Source organism: Gobio gobio, assembly GCF_949357685.1.
Source record: "Gobio gobio genome assembly, chromosome: 5".
NCBI classification, from domain to species: Eukaryota; Metazoa; Chordata; class Actinopteri; order Cypriniformes; family Gobionidae; genus Gobio; species Gobio gobio.
The window spans coordinates 13,671,962-13,694,691 of NC_137101.1; the positions used below are offsets into that span (position 1 = coordinate 13,671,962).

The following is a 22,730-nucleotide window of genomic DNA, read 5'->3' on the forward strand; positions in this document are numbered from 1 at the left end:
ACCAGTTCTCAGCTTTGGCTCGGAAGTTACGGCTTTGCGTGCTATTCTTTTCTGTAGCACCTCTGGGTGAATGAAGTCATGTTCTGTCTAACTAAACCATTCAAAGTGTCCCAGGGTGGGTATCTGAGTGCTAAATAAGTGCACGCTAGCTTATGTCAGTCAGTCTTCGACTCTCTTGTCTTTATAAGCAATTCAGGTTAATAAGATTACTATTGTGCTGCTTGTCCTACATATCGAGGCCTTTTTGTTTATGCTTGTCTGAAACTGAAGGCAGCTGGCTAGTCAGTCAATGACCTATCATGCTGTGTTTGTGTTATGACTGTACCGCCAAATGAAACCGGCTCAGACAGGCTTCCAAGTCACAGTAACATTGTGGCTACTGATCTAGAACAAATTCAGGTGAGCTTTAGCTGCAACCGAGCACATGTTTAATATCTACAATGCTTATTTTTGAATTGAATAATAATTTGGATTAATTCCTTTATTCGCTCCAGACACTAGAACTGACTAGAAGGAATCGTATTAGGCACGATGTGATGCAAACATTGAATTTGGATGCCTTTTTCAGACACAAACTACGTATGGAAGACAACAAAAAAAGACATCCAAACCACATCCGAGCTTTAATGGATTCTGCTGTGCCTTTAGGTTGATAATAGTGATACTCTGTATATACTCATGATCAAATAACCGTCGCCTCCATGAAATCACAACCAAGATCTGATTTCCTGAACGCATGAAGACGTAATCCAAACTGGAGATCTCTTACGTCCAAGGTTTGTGTCACTCCATTACTACCTATAACAACGTGAGGACATTGACCTATTAGCTTCTCATTGCAAAATACAGTCTCCATTAGTCTTTGTCAAATGTTACATAACCCTAATCATCTAAGAGACACACAGTGAAGACGCATTCGCTTATGTAACCATGATTTACTCTGGAGCCAAGAGTCTCCTTATACTTGTTTAGACACTTAAGGGGGGGTAGGTGCTAATTCAGCAACTGTTTAAGTGTCTGTTTTTGACAGTGTGTTTCAAGACCTTCGTTGCCATAACGTTGGGCTGTTTTCACACAAAATGAGATCGAAATGTTGTTAAATTGGAGCTGGTTTTATGATCTTCTCCCAATGCCCCTGTGAATGTGTCTGTTTGCAGTTGTAAACTGACCATCATCATCATCATGTGTTTGTTTGAGTTCCTCCCAGTAGATTCAATAAATGCTGTTTCCCCCCGTACAGTGAGGAACAATATAAGAGAGTGTTGCTTCACAATACAAACCCGCTTTATGATAACCCAAACCGCTCGTAAATGCGGACGACCATCCGCTGACCCCGGAAAGGTTGTGTGTCTACATTATTAGCGTTTATTAAAGTAAATCAGCAACAGCAGGCAGTCTCCCCAGGCAAAACAACCGAACCTTTAAGAGAATTCCGTTATCCCTAAAAGGCAGACATGAGGCAATTTCTCCATAAAACCTGAACCTCCTAAAAGTGGCCTTGCCAAGCACAGAAAGGCCATTTTGAGTATCTAAGAGCCAAATGACTTAACGCACATAAAAAAAAAAAATCAATCCATGCTGTGAACTCATTGGCTGAGATTAGCTTTAAACAAGAACCGATCGCATTCTTGGGACCCGTCGTCAGTGTTCACACACAAGCTCTCTGATTGACCGTCAGACAAACAAAGCGATCGTGTGTTATTCGAATCCCAGACTCCAAAGCGTGTCAGCGGACGTGCTAAGTGACTCCTGACAGCCCATTTGTTTTGGGCCTCCCACTAAAGAGATTATCAGAGGCAAATACCATCAGTGAAGGGGGTTCGTGGAGATAAATGAAGGTATTTGTTTAATACAGACTTACTTTATGCAGCTGCCAAGTTCTAGATGAAATGGAGAGGGGGGTTAAGGCAGTGGAGGAGGATAAGACACAGATTCAGTGTATGAAAATCATCCAAATGCTAAAAAGGGAAGATGATTTAGGCATGTCGCCCACATTGGGGGATTTGTTTAAAGTCCTTTTGAGTGATTCATTGTCAACGGAGAAAAACACAGAAGTGGTTCAACTAATTAACCTGCGTGTGGGTGAATTCATGACTGTATGCTTATTGAGTGCCTGTCTACCTAGAATTTATGGAAACAATTTTATGATATCTTTCTCATAATCACATCGGCATGTGTTATACATTTTGGTAACGTCTCCGAAATGCCTTTGTTGGATTTGTGCTCTGTAGTGTAGAACAGCAATTCACATCAGAAGAAAGAGAAGAAACGGTTGTCAGATGCAAATCTTACACAGACCTTTATTGTTCTTAAAAGTTGATTTTTACACCAAATACTGTACATACAAGCCACCACAGTCCCTCTCAATACTGTACATCCATTGTTCTCGGTTACAAACTTTTAGAGACATTTACATTTTGAAGTGGTCATAACATTCTTTAACCTTCTTTAACCGCCCATTCTCCTAAACATACTTTTCATCTTTCCTTCTCATAACAACATCTCGGCTTTTTACCAGTGTATCAAACCTTTCTACTTAATGAAGACACTACGAAATAAGAATAACAGCAAACCAAAGTCCATGGACTGTTGCTAATATATCAAGTAGCGCCAATCATCAAGCCCCTCTAGTCATATCCAACACTATTCCAAAGTTTCCTTCTAAATTTCACGTCAACATTTCTCAAGCCCTCATTCAACATTCAACTTCTCTTCTACGCGACTGTCCGTTCTAAGTCAACTTTCTGCTTCGACAAGCATGTACATGCACTGGGCCCTCATGATAATAAAGGCAGGACTCAACAAGTAAAGCTCCATGCAAGATGCTACATTGAAATATTCATCCATCATTTTGGGGGGGTGAAAAAAAAATGGCTCAGGTTTGATTTTTGCATTAACAAAATGGAAAATTTCCAATTGGAAACAATTCATATTGCTACCGAACATAGCATTTTTGTCTTGATAAATTATACCATCTGATTTAAATATAAAATGGAGCTGGTAAAGTATCCGTTTAATGGGAATGTACTTGTAAGACTTGCCTTCCAGTAGAGCTATGAATCAGACTTTTAACAAAGTATTTATTACTTTCGATATTTCATCTCTTTTCTCAGTGGGTATTCTTCCCTTCTAAAAGCTAAACACAGTGCTTTTAATAAAAACAAAAAAGAGCTACAGTAAATATCTTATTGAGAAGTTTAAAAAAGTATAACTTTAATTACAAAAAAAATCAATATTAATAAAATAAACAACGAAAAACATGACCAAACTAACAGTAAACAAGACTAGATGTGTGATCTTGCGCTTTCACACTAATCAACATGGTGATTTTAAAGTGTGCGGGATGTCTTCAATCTTCAATCCCTTGAGATCCACACAGTCACCTCACAAATACTGTCTTTCTGGTACTGGTGTGGCCCATGTGGACCTGGGAGGGTTTTTTCAGGGAGGGATTTGGTAATAATAGCTGCCGTTGGTGGACAGTAACACAAAAACACTGCTGTAGAAACACAGTCTATACACACACATAAATACAAGTCCTCCGCATGGTGCCACTCCATCTGCACCCTGGGATAGCTCAGTCTTTACACCATGGTCTCCTTCCTCTTGCCCAGCGAGCAGAGTGAACGCTTGTCCTTTTTAGTTTTGCGGGGCAGGGAGGAGGCGGAAATTGAAGATGATGAAGAGGACGATGAGAGGGTGGAGGTTGCGGAGGGCGTGGGGCTGGGAGGCTCCTCTGAGCTGGGGGAGGAAGGGGCGGAAACTGCGGCCCGCGGACAGTTCTCATCCATCTCTTCCATATGGATGATGGCAGAGACTGAAGACGAGCGCCGCTTGGTGCAAATGTCGGTACTGATAGGGGTGGACAAGGATTCGTTCTCAGGGAGCGGCGAATCTTTCTGCGTCGACATGGCGCTGCGGAGACAGTTGAGCCACTGTTGCTTGTGGAAGATGTCATTGACCTGCAGTGTGTGGGACTGACCCTGAGATGTATCCTGGAAGCGCACCCGGAAGATGTTCTTGGCTACAGGGGAGAAAAAAAAAGACTCATGAGCAAAAGGAAACAAAAAAACGACCAAAGGAAATGTGATCAGCCTGACACTGAGAGGCATCAACCTTACCTTTATCTGCGTTACTAAAGGCCCCTCGGAATGAGCCGCCCATGCGAACGTCTCCGTCCTGCAGGTCTTCCAATACGAGATCCTGCACCGGGATTGGCTGGCGGTACACTTGGTAACAATGCCGATCATTCCGTGTTACAGGCCGGGTCAAGACCAGAACCTCCGTAAACAGAAACACGTGCAACTTCTAAGGAGAAGAATGGGGGGATAAAAGGGGGCAAAGGAAAAAGAGAGGTCTGGTTATTGACATGTTGTTTGAACATTGGACTGATTTGCAAGTATTAACAGTTTTCTCCCCTGGCGCTCTCAAAAGATTCCCCTGTCATTGTGTCATGTGTTTGAATATTAAAGGGAGCCAATTCCTTCCCTCTGATGGCCTTATTTGGAATATGGCGGCTTTTGTGTTTATATTTCCAGAAAAATATAAGACAAAAGATAATTTCCCCCAAGCTGTTCAGGCTATTATAGGTGTGTTTGAGTGGAAGACAAAAAACTCACCGTGCCACTTTTGTTGCGAAGTTCACCATGACAAAGCAGGCTTTTGCACTGCTCTATGCGTGGGTCCTTCTGTCTGTCATCCAAATATTCCAGCTTATCGATATAGTATTGACATTCTGACTCTCCTTTCTTCATGTTGATGTCAGCCAACACGGCCTGAATTATGCTTATCTGGAGAAGAGGAAAAAAGGCAGCATTAACACCAAATGTTACCGAAACAACTCAATTTAAAAGCCTACAGTTGCTAGATGTGTGTTTTGTACTTACCGCCTGCTCAAGGCTTGCTGTGTCTGGATGATCTGGTGGTGTGTGTCTTAAAATTTCTTTCAAAAGAAGGGGGTATTTGACCAATCGTGAACGAGGGATGTCCAAGAAGCTCCACAAGTCTAATTTCCTGCTGAACGGTGACTCAAGGCAGCGTTGTAGAAAGTCCTGAACTCTTGGGTCCTGTTTCTTCTGGTCAAGCAAGGCTTTGGCGGCTAACTGTTTACTGCAATATGCCCTGTACGCATTTAACCTTGGCAGCTGTGGAGCAAAGCGAGAGTTAGTGTTAACACTCTTATAATGCTCAACAATTAATGTGCATTAATTAATGTGTAAAGACCGCAAAAAGACACTTACCCAGTTCACAACAATCTTGCCGATCTGTCCCACTGTTCCATCTGGGCCTGTAGCTTTCGCCAACTGAGCGAGAAGATCTGATTGGGTAAAGAATGGAGTTAGCACTACTTGTCGTTACCATATACACTAAAATAAATAAAATGTCCGGGTACAATAGCTACCTTCATGAAGAGGAATATAAGCATCCAAATCTCCAAAGATAGCTGTCAGCTCCTCCTCAGACATGATAGAAAGTTTCAGCATGGGGTCATGATACGCCTGGACACACAAAATGAAAGAAATTAGTAAATAATAGCTACAGCTTCTAAATTTAAAGAGAGAGACATTTTTGGCTATAAATGGAGGAAGGAAGACAGCCAATATGTCTAACTCTGAAAGCACAGCCAAGAACTTATTTGGTCTATTTGCTTTGAATGTTCCAAGCAAAAAATCGAAATGTACAAACCTTTCGGGCTAACTTCAGGTCTTCAATCAGGTCCTGTTCTCCCCGAGACAGCTCAAAAATTGCCTGGAGAGACAGAAAACAAATGGTCACATTCAAAACCAAGAAGACTGTTCGGGTATTTTTAGTCAAGCCCCTAGACATCCGTCTGATTCTCTCTTTGGTGGGAAATATTTGAGGGGCTCACAGTTTGCTGTAATGTCTGATTACTAAGTCTAGTTGTGAATGAGAGGTGGAGGCTTTGTGCGTCAGACCAGCCAGTCTGTGTTAGCACTGTACGCCTGACTCTGAGACGGCAGAATACAGCCAGACTCTCTCTGCTCCATTCCATTGCGTGTTAAGAACACACGCCAAAAAAACAGCCAGACCAAGAGCGGTAGAGCGATGGAGAATAACAACAGAGGGAGAGAAGGAACACTTTCCAAGCCCCAGGCCATTTGGGTTTAATAAGTCACACAGGCCTGATTCAGTAGCGTCTGGCAGGGACACTGAGAGTGGATTTAATAGTCTAGGTTTTTCTGTGCTGTCTGGAATCCGCAGTTCCGACTGTACTCACCTCTTGTCTCTTAATCTCTTTGGTGGAAAAGGTTCCTTTCTGGTGGACGTCCAGAGTCTCGGACCAGAGCGTGCTGTTGCGGCGTTTGGGTGGTGTGGGAGCTGCGGCCTTGCTGCAGGGCTTCTGCTGGGGCACGCCCGGAGACCTGCCATCGCCCCGGAACGAGGCCTGGAGGGTCTGGCCGAAGCGTCGGACGGCCCCATTCTTCACGGGAGAGATGAGGTTCGCCAGCGAGGTCACTCGGCCAAGAGGCCTCACACGCTTGGTACAGGGTTCCTACGAGACACATGGATGAAAATAAATGTTAAAACTTTAAAATCACCCCCTACTGACCACTACAGATTCCTTAGGGCTTTTACTGCCAATACAAGAAGGCTAAAGTTGAGACCACAAGTTGCCGCTTCACTTAAACAGAGGCTAACGTTTAATTCACATGATACACTCCAGAATGGTGCAGTTGTGAAAGGGTCATCTGGAGGTCAGGTTGATTGGTGTTTCCTGGGCGACACATAGCTAGACAAAAGCTCCAACCTCTGGAAGCTTAACAGCTGTTATGCCCGTCATATGAGATTGACCCTTTCAGCAAAAAAAAAAATCTCTCTCTATATATATATATATATATATATATATACACATATACACAAACACGAACAAAACCCTCTCTGACTGCAACCCTGGACACCCAGGGTTCAAGAGGCATGACTGGAATGTAGGAGACTCCAGTCAGCTGTCCCAAAATGATGACCCACACACACACGACAACGTGGCCTAACTATAGCAAACAGGTCTCCTAATCAGAGCTGTTATTAACTTAAAGAAGTTTGAGAACCGTTGGTTGTGTGTATTTATTTGGGTCAGAGAGACCACCATGATGAGTTACAAATTTGACCCAGGCCTTGTAAACGGGGAGTACTCTACCCCCCCTCTACCCTACTCTTCTCTTTCCTTTCTTCCATTAAGAGCTGTTTATGGTTTCGTGTTGAGGCAGGCCCTGTGGCCCTTGCGTGAGAGATACAGGCACACCTGAACCCCCTGGAAGAGGGGGAGGTGAGCACTCTCAAACCCTACATCCATAATGACTGGGCCTCCAGCCAACCTCAACAGACCTGAGAAAGGGGGGGGGGAATCAAAGCAAAAACTGAGACGTTGATTCTACACTCACTCTAGAGATCTGATTCGTAGAAAAAACGTCTACCGTTCCTGGAACAACGTGAGCTTTGTTGTCAAAAAGTGTTTGCGTCTTTCAAGCTACGGGAACAAAAAGCACTATGTGCTTGGCACTTTTTAAAATGCACATTTCAATAGATTTTCCAGTGCTGGATGCTTTTCCAGCTGCTGAAAGTATTTAAAAAGGGATGTGTTGTTCTCATCTTGGCAAAGTTAAACCAAACCATTCCACTAACTGGCGGAGACAGCTGCCGGGCAGATCTACAACTTCACTTTAGTAGCAACTGCAACTGTGGCCAAAGCCCAACTGGACTTGGCCACCCAGTTCTGCCCGCCTGCCCTTCCTCTGCAGTAAACATGAAGACCACATCTGAACCACCTCCACCGGTGGCCAAAAACACAAGATGTTGGGGAGGACTGAACGCAGAGGAAGCGGTCTGGCCCAAAACTGAATTCAAAAGAGCACAGCAGTACCTGTGTGTGCGATTAGTGGCTCTACGAAAATAATCAGAGTGTTGCTGCTGCCCATTGTGCTCTTCCTGCTGTTTAGGGAAGCCCTGCAATAACAAAAACTCCTGTTCTCTCTTTTTTTGAAATTATAGATTATCTTGTGGAAAGAGCAACATGTAGACAGACAGCTAGGCTGATAGTGTGGCTATTTCTGGTTGTGTTGACTTTTTAGGGACCCCCTCAGGAGAGTTGGATTGGGAGAACTTATCAGGGGGAAGCCTCCCCCACAGGAACTAAAGTTTAGACTTCTGATGTGTAACAGTTTGTTTGCTTAGCTAAACTTTGGAGACATAATTGTCACTAGAAGTTGGCTAAATGTGGTGATATCTCCCTTTGGGGATGATTTACCTCAAAAGGTAAAACAAAATGAAGATATCCTTTGAGTATGTTTCTAAGGAGTCACAAGTCATTTATAATTAGCTGTACATAAAAACAATGGAAGTCTGTGGTATTGTTTCTGTTCTTTCATCAAAACCCCTCTGATGGACAGATTAGATCATTTGAATCCTTACTGGCAAGCCACACAATTGCATGGCAGTCAAACAATAAGGTGTGATTATAAAATGAATGGAGGGAACCAAATAAACTATTGTTGTGGCTAAAGCAAAGTCCATCAGCTTTGAGCCACAACTTCCTAAAATCTCCTGATTCATTCACAATTTGCTACTTCTGCTTTAGCCTTCCCTGACAACTGAACCCTTTCTGTGGCCACTTCCGAATCAGAGTTGAAACCGCAAATAGGAATAGCAGCCTGCTAAAGAGAAGTAAGATTAAAGCCTCTTTCTGGGTCTTGAATACATTTCTAAATGCTCAGAGCAGGGCTCAAGCATACCTGAGCTACAGGCTGTGACTGCTTTCAGACAGCTAGAATGCTCTTAATCTCTGCGTGCTCACATCATTTTTTTTTTTTTTTAAACCCTGAAGGGTCCCTCAAACCATTAGTATACCTGTGATGCTTCTGCTTAGGTGTACAGCCAAACACACTGGCTTTAAACGTCATGTATACGCATATTTAACTGTCACAATAGGCAAGACAATTTCAAAAAATGTTGAAAACTGTTCAAATGCAATCCAGTAATTCAATGACTACTTAAATTAACCTTTAGCCTCATTGATTTGCAGAGCACTCACTCAAGTCTCGCCCCACCAAACACACACTCTTGAGAAACACACCTGTGATTTTTACTCCCTTAAAGGCCAGTGTGTGTACAAGATAACAACAGGGCAAGGTTCTGACTTGGCTGATAAAGAAAGAGTAGGAACTCAAACATGCTTTTATCATGGGAAAACAAAGAGCAAAAGAAACAGGAGGACAGAATTTGTGATAAATCGCTTTTGGGTCTCACCTCTAGTTCTTTGTAAATCTGGTTCTGATAGTCTATCTTCTGTAAAGTCCGTTTGATAGGTACCACACAAGGTTCATCGTAAGCCACCATTTCTTTCAATAAAATCCACTGGCTGGTTTCTGTTATTTCCAAGGGTCGGCAATAATCCACAAGTGATTCTTAAATAAAAACGTGATGTAACATGGTCTAAAAACGTCCCCACCAACTCGTGATTGTCCGCCTGAGCGGAGCTTTCTAACTTCTAAACACACTCTTGGTGTGTGTGCGCTCTAACAATCTCTAACTTTGTTCTAGGGACGCGAGAGGTAGGAGTGCTTATATACAGAGTTCTGAAAGGGTGGAGTCAATGTAAACTCACCAATGGCAAGAGGAAGGAGCTGGAGATATGTAAATTACTCTGACCAGACAAAGTCTGAGAGAACCTGACTATCTCTGCTATCTCACAAACTTTTGCCTACTATGTTTTACGTTTCAGTAAACCAGGAGAGCTTATAAACCTTTTGTAAAACACTTGTTTAAATCTTTAGTCACAAAAAATACTTTTTTTTTTTGCCTTTAAGATTTACATCCTTAAGTAATTTTGGACCTCAAAACAAACAAATAAACCAAATAAAACCTCTCCGATTCCCCAGTTTGCAGAAAAGATTAAATGGGAAAAAAGTTTTGTGGTAACTGAAAGCAAGTCTGTTTCTATTTGCAATGTGGATTGGTTTATGTATGTCTATGAGCTGCATGAAGGCTGTAAAGTACAGGCATATTTGCTTTGAGATCTGCCTAATGAAGAACTGGGTCGTTATCACCCACTCATCAGCAGGGGAGGGGGATGATCAATTACAATATCAATCAGGACTGGGGGGTCACATGCACACAGAGTGCTGGTTGCTTTCTGTGTATTGGAGTGTGGGAAGGTTTGATGAGTCTCAAAGTTTCAGCGGTCCGAACCAGAAACTGACCCAGACCACGCCGTAAACAAATCCTGCTTAACAAAAGCTGCTATTCTCAGTCTATTTTTCTCAGTTCACACAAAACCGCACACCCGTTGATCACCACATTTGTGTTACCAAGGAGTATGGTTCACTACAGACCCAAAACTTTTACTGCTACCCAACACTGTCAGCAACGGTATTAACTTTAGTTACGCAAATGGACTCGCATGATGTGTCAGCAGGTTTTAAGAGAGATTTGTGTTAAAAAGCGTGAAAGCATTGGGGCGCGTGTTAAGCAAATGGAGATAAACGATGTGCAGACTCTAAGCTTACCCTCCTGTGTCAATACAAAAGTGTGAAACAGGACATGCATTAGTGTTTTTGGATGTGGACAGGTCAAACGGAAGCAGGGTTATTTGCTAATGAGGCTGCATTCAGTTTACATGTTATCCTATTATTCAAAACATTACACAATGCCTATGTTTATAACAAATCCGTGTGTATCTCCAAAATCAGTGCTTCTAATCAGCAGAGCACCATAACAGTTGTGCACAAAATAATGAAAATATGTATGGTTGGAAGTCAAATATCAGTATGGATGAAGTCAATCACAGGGTTCCTCATTACTCATCCCATGGGGAGACACTTTCATACTGTTCTCGGTGTGTTTTGATGAGAGGTGTGGCAGCCATATTGCATGAGCGCGGCTCAGCCTGCACCCCCTGCGGGCTAACACCTCGACACACATGACAGCTGGACATCTGGGTGTGAAGCACAAACACAGCACTCCTACTTTAGTGCTAAACACCATCACACAAGAGTGACTCACTTCATGTGGGCCGTGTGTGAGCTTGCCTGACGGGGAAAATGTGAGCTAACGCTCTGATCTGATAAACTTCTGTTGAATAGGCAGCCAGCGTAACGGTGTGCAGTGGATCATAGTGCTGCCCCCTGGTGGATAATTCAGTGGTACTGCAGTCTAGAGTTGCGTTTACACTGGCACAAAAAATCTGATTTTTTTTTTTACTCACATCTGACACAAATCGGAATTTGTTGCACACGTGTAAACACAATATTCCGCACGAGATCTGCTTTTTTTTCCTGCATCCGATCTGAGCCACTTCCAAATGTGGTTTTAAATCTCGTACATATCCAATATCTGGTTTAGCCGTTCTAAACACAAATATCGGATTCCCCTTTGAATCTCAAGCCACCACAAGGCGAAGGCGAAACGTTTTCCCACAAATATAGCTTTTTAATGTTTTATTCAGCAGATGTGCTTGTATGCGGTTGCATATTTATTGTTTGAGGAGGAAACCCTATAAAGCAAAGAAACTGCACACACAACCTATCCCCCATGAGTTTTATAAATAAAACCGCTTTGCTACTGAAAGCTATGTTATTTTCTCAGCAAAGAGGTGATAACTTCGCTGTAACTAAACCAACAAGCTTCACTATTAAGGCTATTCACTCGTGCGCGCTCTCTCTCTCTCTTTTGTTAGTTCATTAAAAAAAATGTAATCTTACAGGGCCACTTAATATTACTTCAGAATTCTAGATCTAATCAGCTGTAGGCTAAATAAAATAACCAACGAAAATTACCGTTATTTTCCTGACTGTTCAGTCAAATATCCATGACAGCTTTTATCTTGTCCATGCTGGCAAATAATCATGGCCACCTGACATGAATTATATAAATAAATTATTGTAATAATACGGCCATTTAACACCAGAGGGTCAACCCTGTGCATAGTAAAGCGATCAGTGATCACAGACATTCATTTTGGGTGGGGATTCTCAGATATCGGATACCAGTCGTGTCTAAAGTGAATGTATGGTCAAAAGAACGGATCTGTGCATTAAGACTTGCAGTGTAAACGCAGCCTAGGTGACTGCCATGGCATTTCAAATTGTATTTCTCTGTGGATTTGATGTTCCAGGATGCATCATCAGACTTTGATTAGCAGTGTAAAGAACACCTTACTACTGGGAACGTTAAAGCCCTCTACATAACCTCTTCAGTCTAAGTTCTTTGAAAGCTTCCAATTTCTCATCAGTGGTGGAGGAAATTGTATCTGTAAAGGTACCAATTATTCATCCACTCTAACAAAGGTGTGGTCACAAGACAAGCCTGTACTGGGTAGACTGTGGGTGTTTGTGACGTCTGTGTGTGTAGGTGTATATCAACTCAGGAACAACTCTCATTTGCTGCCATCACTTTATGGCCCAACCTCCATTTATCCTGTGTGGGTTCTTATCCCTCTACCATAATATAATCATCCAAAGTTGGTTACAAAATTAAAGTACGTATGCAGTGTTTCCTACAGAATTTCTATGCCCCCATCCCCTCTGGAAGAAATTTTTGTAAAAGTTAGTCACATTAAAGTTAAAAGCAACCCATGTTCAGTGTCCAAATTGAACAGAGTAAAAAGTCTTTGACTTGTATCTGGACTTTATTGTGGACTCAAACCTCTTTTTAGTTATTTGGTGTTTTATGAAGCCAAACAATTATAATATAATAATAAAGAAAGTATTATACTGTAAAACAAATGCATGGAAATGGAATAAAATGGAAGTAAATGACAAGTATATTATTTTACTTTACAGTAGGGAAATTATAATACTTTTATTCTAATTTCTTCAATTGAAAGAGATAAACCCTTGAGCTTTTATTTTGTTGGAAAACGGCAGTTTCTGTGAAACCGGTTTTACTCAACTGTCAATCATACATCACTGAAATGCTGAAATCATCTGTCCACAAACATTTTTGGAAATTATGCGAATATGATAATGCGTGACTGGTGCACATTGTGTTCCCAAATGCGTGTTAAACTCACAGCACATGCTGAGATGGAGGTAGCTGCATTTACTGTGAACTGAGCTGCTCTTATGCAAACAGATTATGCAAAACTAAAAAGTTAGTTTAATGATTATTATTATTACAAAAAGGCCTAAAAAGACACCGCATTGATTTTAGTCATGTGTGAAGGGTTAAGTAATAGCACCTGCATAATGTTCCAAACCTTTGTGGAACAAAAACACAAACATTTTAAAGAAAGTAGTTAATTAAAAGCAGTGCCCCTTTGTAATTGCATAGAAAAGAGCAACCAACTACATTGAATCAAAACATCTTTTTTTTGTGTTCAATAGAAGAAGAAAAATAATAATCATACAGGTTTGGAACTAGGCATAGGCGATCTACCGGTAGAAATTTGTCAACCAGTAGAAATTTTTTACTAAACCCTCTATCACGGTTACATGCGCACGTGACGTTGCTGTGCTGCACTGTCACGAAAGGTTATTGTTTGCAAACTATTTTAAAGCATAATAAGCAGCGAAAGAACTCATTTCTGTATGCGTGCAATGTCTGAGAGATGGTTTCTGAGTGCTGTCTTGTCTGAGCGGTCAAACACACATACTTGTGTCAGATCTTGTCTTTGCGAGTCATTTATGTCTTAAGTGAATGTAAACAGTTGAGAAAAAGCAAAATTTCAGTATATTAGATCAGTGCATTCAGTCTTTAAATGACAGTAAAAGTGTTTTAACGTTAATCAAACGATAGATAAAAAGAAACTGCTCCTGACTGAATCACTTTTGTAACTTTTATAAGAATAAATGTGTATTTAATTTACACAATGTCTTCACTATGCAGTTTTTTGTACATTTAATTACTTTATACAATTTTTGTAGCCTAGTACTTCTTATTTAGTGCTTGTTCTGTCCTATTGCTTGTAAACTTAGTTCTGTTTTTAAAACGGAAATCTGGAAAGTTTGCTTGTCTTCAGTGGGATTTCTTATAAAAGCCTAATTTAAAGCAAAAATAACTCGTGATAGGTCATTATCATGAGTAAAATTACTCATATCGTGATGAGATTTGTCATATTGCCCACCCCTATTTGTAACAACATGAGGGTAAGGAAATGACGTGTTTCGTTTTAAGGTAAACTATCCTCTATCCCTAACAATACTTCTCAGTTCCTGAGAAAAGTCATTTGGCAACATCCTCTTATAGACAAAGAAACTGAAAGGAAAAGTCAGAAGACCTACAGGCATAGAATTATAAACTTCGACCTAGATGAAAATCAAGTCAGCCTGCTATTGTTCTAATGCACTAAGTCCTTCTATCTTTTTAAGACTCCAAAAGGAGAAATTTAGAAAAACCTCCATACAATGGCAGTGAATTGCGACCAGGCTAAAACTTTACAAAAAGGAAACAAAAGTATCATGTAATGACACAGTGAGATGCACCATATATGGAAAGTGCTCAGGAGGCATAGGCTACTATAAGGTTTTGCAAGAAAGAAACCTTATTATTCAGTCAAAAATACTGAGCTCAGCCGTTACTGTGCGTGTTCCTGTGAGTGCATGAGCCGTCAGAAGCCTCTCACGCTTACTATAACTCGCACTGTTGTCATGGCACCCAGGATAAGCACACGCACGCACCCTTTTAAGAAATCAGGCTCAATAGAAACAAACGTGACTCTCGTCTCTTCTATAAGGTAAATAATACGAAATACAATAATACTAATAATAAGGTAAACCTCCTGTAATGAATGTTGTGTACCGGTTGTCACCACAACATTGTGAGTAAGTGTGAGTGGCTGCTGACTGACGGTTCACACGCACTCCCCAGAACGCGCATAGAGTAACGGCTATTGACTGAAAAATAAGGTTTCTTTCTCGCAAAACCTTATAGCATGCCTCCTGAACACTTTCCATAATATGGTTTGCGTCTCACTGTATGATTACGTGATACTTTTGTATCCTTTTTGTAAAATTTTAGCCTGGTCGCCATTCACTGCCATTATATGGAGGAGCGTGTGCAGGACGTTTTTCAAAATTTCTCCTTTTGAGGTCTGAAAAAGATAGAAGGACATAGGGCATTAGAACAATAGCAGAGTGAGTAAAAGGTAACTATTTTTATTTCAGGGTGAACTATCCCTTTAAGTTATAATGTGACTTGCAGTAAAACAAATGTGGCACAATAATCAATGTCAATATTTTGATCACTATAGTGGTTTCATTAAATGTGTGGAACCGTAATTTTTAATGTTAGTGGTTCCTTATTTTGGTGTGCCACCAAAACTCAATCTGCAGAAAAACATAAAAATCACACACATCCTGATGTTTCTCAGACATTTTTAACTCTGAGTAATGCACACCTCAACAGAGATGGTTGCCACCAAACAGAGCAGGTAACTAATAACACACCCCTCTGTCCAGACACACAACACAGTCAGGACGCATACCACACATGCATAGTCTCTTTCCTTCGCTTTTTCACAGACTTGAACAATGTATCGCAATCTGGGCTAAAATGTTTGGTCAGTCTTCTTGCTATGCAAGTTAAATTAGTCACTCTCCATACAGAGAACGAACTTCAACTATAACCATGTAAAGGCTACATTATGACACCTCTCAGCTTGATTGTGCAAATTCTGCAGCTGCATTACGCAGAGTCTGAAAAGTATGCATTAGGCAAATCTCAATTTAACGTTCTGAAGAAACGACGCTGTCATCCTGAGACTAAGGCCCTGAGGGGAAAGCAGAGGGCAATAAAAGGGGTACTATCAGGACAGGTGATTTATACAAAGCCCACACCTTCCCCAATATGCATTCTCAAATATGTGCTGTGGGGAAGGGAGTTGGGAACTTTTGTTTACTGCACTGTCTAGCGAAACAAGTTTCCCTCTATAGAATAGTCTGGGTCAGAATGGAGAAGTGACAAACATTTCACAGATGTGAACTGAAGGAATTAAGGCCTCATTTTCACATTTTTTTATTATTTATTTGAATGCTTGCGGTCACACTTCACACTTCGGGTACAATTCTCACTATTAACTAACTATTAACTATATTAACTATGCCTTTAGCCTCAAACTCCTAATTACTGCTTATTAATAGTTAGTAAGGTAGTCGTTTATATATATATATTATGTATATTATATATATATTATGTATATTTTATATATATATATATATGTGTGTGTGTGTGTGTGTGTGGCATTAATATGTGCTTTATAAGTACTAATAAAGCCAATATCCTTGAAATATGCATGCTAAGCAACTAGTTAATAGTGAGAATTGGACCCTAAAGCAGTGTTGCCATTTTAATGAATGTTATACTTACACAGATTTTGTCTGTACAATGAAAGTCACAAAGTCCAAAAATAATGCTATTGTACACAAAGATACACTGATAAATTTGGTCAATGTTGTCTTGTGTTCCTTTATCTGTCTATCCATCCATCCTTTATAATCTATTCGAACAATACTAAATAAAATTACAATATATTTTGTTTAGACTTAATAACCTTGCCTTTTTGTGTAATAACAATTTTCCATTGCTTAAGGCATAAAGGCTCTTGGTGAATCAGAGCTCCCTTATCTTGAAGGCGCAAGACTGATGAAAGTCATTTCAGTTCTATTGTTCACCTGTCTGTCAAAATACAGAGGATATGGGCGTTATCAGTGAGACCTCTTACTAAACTGTAAAAAACATGTTCGGTTGCTATGGATGTGTATTATGGAAAAAGTACAAAAATAAACCAGAGATGAGTCGAGATCAGTGTGAAGTCAAATTACACCATTTTTTTGTTTACACAGCAGCGCGTGTCTTGCTGAAATTAGGATAATTACGGACAGTAATCATAGAAAGTTTACGGATATGGAGGAATGACCTTTTGGATTATCAGTGGGAAGATTTTCTAAGGTTAAATTCCACAAGTTTTGCTGACAAATATAACAATGCATTTTTTATTTTGGTCTTTCTTGATGTCGTCATGAGACTTAAATGTTATTTTGAGGCATGCAGACTGACTTCCGGAAGTGATTTAAAAAAAAAAAAAAGACCTTCATTTGTGTATTCTGATAAATCTGTTGCGCCAAATCTGGCCTTGTAAAACCTATTTTGTTTTGCTGGTTTTCTTACCTTGAAGTCAAAGCTGCAGAGACTGACTGCGTCCGCATCGTCCTTCTCTCTGCGCTTGCGTTTCTGCAAAAAGAAAACACAGTCTGTAAGAATCTCTAGCACAATACACATCTAAACACGCTTACAAAAATGTAAGCTTTTTAGCTTTGAGAGAGGAACCAAGGACGACATTCTTTTGTCAACTTTTCCACACTTTTCTTTTGGTTTCCTAAGGAGTATGCAAAGTGCTGCCCTGAAAGTTGGTATTATTATGGGTTACAATGGCTCCTAAGGAGGTCCAGTCAGACGCAGGAAGGACATCATTATCCCCGAGGCCTTTTAGCACCTGTGTGTGGGAGTCGGGGGCTGGTGGGGCATCTGGCTAGTGAAAATTCTACCTGTGGAGTGTGTGTGCAGGGTGTGAAGGGGTTGTAAACGTTTCTGGAGCACTGCAGTGGCCACCGAGACCCCTTAGGGTCTCTGTTATTGGCCCGTGTTCTCTTTACTGGACTTTTCCCGAAAGAAACCACTTCACGAAACTGTTCAAGGCAGGCCGTTTAAAACGGTTCAGTTGGTGGCTGAATTATAGCATAATGAACCTCCCAAGAAGACATCAGTCCCTCAATTTAACTAGGCCCACATGGAATATGCCACATTTTATTTTCTGTTATAATGAAACAACATTGTGTTTTATTCAATAATACTAATTTGATTTATAATACTAATAATAATACGTTATTATTAATATTATTTATGTAACAGGCAAAATATCATTATTAAACTCACAAGTTGAAGGCAGGAGTTTGAATTTGAATGCATACAAGTCTTGAGTGACTGAATACATTACAAGTATGTTATGCATTTAAAAACGAGAGGTAGTTTTAACCCAAATGTGCCCATAATCTGCTTTATACCATTATAAGCAACATTTCACAAACAGGGCCAGTTTGTGAGTCAATTAGGGTTTGGTTTGAGACCAGTATCAATTGAAAAAACACTTAATGCTGCTGCCACTAACAGAAGTCTTGATGAGCCTTTTGTTTTCTTATAGCGTGAAAGTATATTTAAAGTCATGTGATCAAAACCAAACACACTGCAGCCAGCTCACCTCGAGTTTCACTGAAGCAATGAGTAGATTAGGCAAATTTAACATCAGACCCATTCACAGCAAACACACTAAACAATAAACGACAAGCTATCATTTAGCAAATCCCCATTCATAGACAATGGGGTGGGGGAGAATTAATCAAGACCCTGATTGGAGCGTTTTAGTTGTCACTAATGATTTGCTGCTGGCCAATCAGATGCTGAGCTACTGAGTGAATCACAGGTTACTCATGGTGTTAGCTTTTGTACGTTTTAATGGATAACACAGATAAGCGGCTACTTTTGTGTTATCTGAGAGTGGAGAAAAGCTAATAGTATCGTAAGTTTACAATAGGGGTGTGTGATACTGACAGAAAAAATGGTATCTCAATATTTTCTGGGATTTTGACGATAACCGTATTTAAACAATACTTTGCTGAATGTGTTATGCTGGTACCTTGGCAGGTTTAGGAGCTGACTTCTAAAGTTTTTGATATTATTCAAATTCTGTGCAGTGGTTAGTTTGCAGCAGAGACAGAAATTAAAATGTCTAATACGTTTAAATTGTTTTATTTACCTTTTATAAGAGGTTTTTTTTTCTTGCCTATTTAAATGTAGACTATGCATCATCTTTTATCGAATTCTTACATTTAATCAATAAAATTAATTAGAATAATAAGACATTTATAGAAATGTTATCAATCAAATGAAATTAGTATCAACAAGATCCTTTTTTTCCAATGCAGGAGTTTAATTCAACTGAGAAGTTGACAAATGCATTTAACCTGCAATTAAAAATGCATAAATAATGTTCTGAGACAAAATATGAGCCTATGAGACTAAAACTGCAAGTAGGTAGCAGCAAGTCACTGTCAAGGAGCGAGTCATTTAATCAGTCATTAAACCGATTCGTTCAAAAGAACCGATTCATTCAGTAACAAAGCACTGTTTGTTGCTCAGAGATGCAAAACAGTTCTGCTGTGGCTTTGTTTTTAACAATTTTCGTTGGCAAAATAGAGCAAACATAGGCAACATTGAGTCTAAAAAGTAAGTCACTTAATATTAACTTCTGTTTATTAAACTTGTAGAAAATCAGTATCACATTTGCTATAGTGCATATAATTGATTTATTTGTGATTGCCCTAAGTATATCATATGAGATAAATATAGCCTAAAAGACAATTATTCATACTGCATTTTAATAATTAAATAGTAAATCACACAGTGAAAGCATGCACTCTGTGTTTGGTTTGTTTGGTTTTTGCAAAGTGAAAATGACAGATGACAGATCGCACATTGCTAAAAAACAACAATTATGATATATTATCGTAGACAATCTATATGACACACACCCCTAGTTTACAAGTGGCACCGATATGTGCATTCAGATAAAAATGCGTTAAATTAAATAATTTGGTCAACACTGGAAAGTCACTGGAATTACTCAAAAGAATAAAACCAAAGCTTCACAAGAAGGAAAAAAACAGAGGAACAAGGAGAAAAGTTCAAAGTGATCGACAGGCTGTGTATGTTTTGGCTCCAAACTGCAGTTTCTTGGTGGACAAACCATAAATGGATATTACAGCAAAGAATTTATGAGAGCAAACAGCTGCTGGCACAGAAAAAAAATGTGATTATTACAAACAAGCTCAATCAAAGTCACGTTTTTGGTACACACTGCATATTGCAGGGGTCAGTAAGATCTAGAATGAAGAGGTTGTGCACAAGATGGCCAGGACATGTGGTTTGCATATTGTGGTTCGACAGATCTGGGAGAAAAAAAAACAATATGCATGAATGAAGCCCATCTGTTAGAGAAAGAACACTTTACCAATCAGTGGTAAAACATCTTAATCAAAGAATTAAAGTCAACATGAAACTGTTCACAATCCATTTAACTTCTGTAATTTGACATTTTCCAAGTAAAACTAGATGTTCAATTAGAAAGTAAGATGTTAATCAGGCTGACTGGATGTGAACAGTGGACTCGTGTTGGTTGGTGGAAAGGAGTTCAAAAATAAGATGGCTTGGTGAAAATGTTGCTGTGTCTGAAAGCTAAAAAATGCTGCCTTTGGTGGATGCATTCCATGGTTAGTCTCCTAAAATACATTCATCTGATGGATTTGTAAAGGCAGCATATATGTATCTTTTGCTCCCTTTGATATCCCACAATCCTGTACATTCAGTCTGTGACAGTTAAGCTAAAAAATAAAGATGGCTGAAAGTTGTGGTCGGTGGTCAGATTGTTTAAATGCAAGTTTATGTCCAATATTTTCCACTTTTGATGTTATTTCTAGCGAGAAATTAGTATTGTAGTTATTAAAGGGGCACTTCAGCGCTGGGAAGATGACTGTGTATTTAAACTGTGTCATTTATGTAGTAAAAATTTGAAATTATTTTTGAATTTGGTGCCTTCTAGGCTGAGAAAAGACAGAAAATGTATTTTTGTCTCATGTGGATGAGACAACAACTCCCAGAATGCACTTGCTTCGCTGCCCTACGAGGCCACTCCCTACACCGCCCCCAGCATCGTTTTGATCTTCATAATGATGCAATAATTTCATTCAGTTAGAGAATAAACACTACAATTAAAAACTGAAGGTGTCTTTTCAATAAAGTGTGAGTGAGCCGAACGAAAGTCACGGGACAAACGCAGCAGGAGATTTCATTCCGCACGAGAGGCAAGTAAGAGCTGAGCAGAGCTGAGGTAAGCGCGGCTGTCATTCTCCGCGCGTGTCCAGTCTGGCGCGTTTTCTGATCGCATATGGAAGCTAAACTTTCATAGGAATTCATTGAAAAGTTGAAACACTCACTTTGCTCGCACCGCTCCGTTATGAATGCCCGAGGCCGAGCGCATTTACATTCTGTGAGAGAGATCGCTCTCTCCCCTGTGGGCGGGTTGAAAACATGCGGAACAGCTCCTTCTACTGGCTGTAGTTTTTAGCCTCTGGCCAAAAAATCCCCTGATGACGCAAAATGACGATATTTGCATCATCGGAGGATTTTTTCCAGAAATAAATTGCATGATTCTCTCGTCTCAGGGGGATATGAGGGAGGAAAGTACCATAATTCAAATATAATACAGGGTTTCTACTGATACAAAGCTTAAATGCTAAATCACTGAAGTTACCCTTTAAAGTAAGTTATCACCAAAGCTCTTTCTATTTTGTTGTAGATAATTAATCCTTTATGCTGCCTCAGAAGTCTGTCCGAAATCAGTTTTGTGAAGGACCTTTGTGCGCAAACACTGCATACTACAAACACTTAATACTACTTTTTAATATTGATTTGATTATATACCAAAACAATTATCAGTAAATATTGTAAAAATGAGGAACAAAAACAAACATCAAGGTATCAAAATAAGATAAGCAAAAAAAAAAAAAAAAATTTCAATTAATTTAAAATGTATTGTCAGTATTGCACTTGCAGATAACGTGGGTAGGGTACTTTTTTACTGTGCGTGCGTGTGTGTGTGTGTGTGTGTGTATGGATGACCATGTCTGTAAGCCACCACCGAAGACCATGTGACTATTTTCTTTTTCTATAAAATGAAAGTAGAAATTCCAGCTGTCTCAAGCAGTTTCCTGTGTCTCCTCAATCAGTTTATGATTCACATTGTAACGCAAATTCAGACGCTACAGAAGAAAAACACCAAACCAACAAACAATTTTTTTAGGAACAGCCTTACATTCCTTGTGAGTAAACGATATGTATTAATATTTTAATTAATTAGAGACACAATAAAAGCCTTGAGACTTCATGGGAAATGATGTAACAAAAAATTACAAGAGATGTATTTCTTGCAGGTTGGCACAACGCGCTGTCAAATTTAAATCCGGCAGTATCACAGGTCTGCAGGCCGCTTCCCGCATAATCCATCTGTTGTTGCACAACCACGGACACCCTGCGGCCACGCAGACGGCCTAAACCAGAAGATCTACTTCCACATTAAAGACAAAGACTCTGCTTTCATGTTCCAGGAGTTTGAGCAGGAATAAGAGGGAGGAATACTTTTACCTCGGCAGGGTTTTGAAGGTGAGATAATGGTGCTTGAGCTGGAAGCCTAATGAGGCCCATGTGCCCCCTAGATGAGCTAATGTGTGTGTATTCATAAAAAGAAATACATATCAAAGGAACGTTTTGGCATGTGATAAAGCGGTCCGTCGTCTTTGTGCACCCCCCCCCCCCCCCCCATTTTCCTACAGATGAGAGATGGATTGCATTTCGCTTGGCCTTCATAAACTTTGGAATGCTCTAAACGGGCTCTACTCTGTTTTCAATCACAAACTAATTTGCATTTACTGCTTAACTGATTCAGTGGGAATGAGGGCTATGTTGGGTTGAGTTGGATGGAAATTTGGGGGGAGAGAGTGAGAGAGAGAGAGAAAGAGACGCTTGGGAATTTTATCGGTTGCAATTTGTGCATCCGTTAAACCAGAGGCACGCGATGCCATGTGAGGATTAAGATGTCATCAGTTGGCGACAACGTGATGGTTGAGTGGAAAACAATATCTGCCAAAATTTTCATAAAGGGCAAGAGGAAA

General features: G+C 40.0%; 1 protein-coding gene across 2 annotated transcripts in view; it reads right to left on the bottom strand.

Annotated features, from left to right (window-relative positions):
- Positions 1-2,276: 2,276 nt before the first annotated feature.
- net1 (neuroepithelial cell transforming 1) overlaps positions 2,277-22,730 on the bottom strand; it is a 38,432-nt gene continuing 17,978 nt past the window's right edge. Inside the window, exons 3-11 of one of the 2 annotated variants that reach the window (XM_079818104.1) lie at positions 17,119-17,181; positions 6,239-6,514; positions 5,686-5,748; positions 5,402-5,498; positions 5,241-5,317; positions 4,887-5,144; positions 4,620-4,790; positions 4,122-4,308; positions 2,277-4,024 (exon numbers count right to left, since the gene is read on the bottom strand). In XM_079818104.1, the coding sequence (XP_079674230.1) occupies positions 3,585-4,024; positions 4,122-4,308; positions 4,620-4,790; positions 4,887-5,144; positions 5,241-5,317; positions 5,402-5,498; positions 5,686-5,748; positions 6,239-6,514; positions 17,119-17,181 (1,632 nt within the window). In that variant the 3' untranslated portion in view covers positions 2,277-3,584. Of the gene's footprint in view, positions 4,025-4,121; positions 4,309-4,619; positions 4,791-4,886; positions 5,145-5,240; positions 5,318-5,401; positions 5,499-5,685; positions 5,749-6,238; positions 6,515-9,261; positions 9,554-17,118; positions 17,182-22,730 lie in introns of those variants that run through there. The other variant, XM_079818105.1, reaches the window with a different exon arrangement.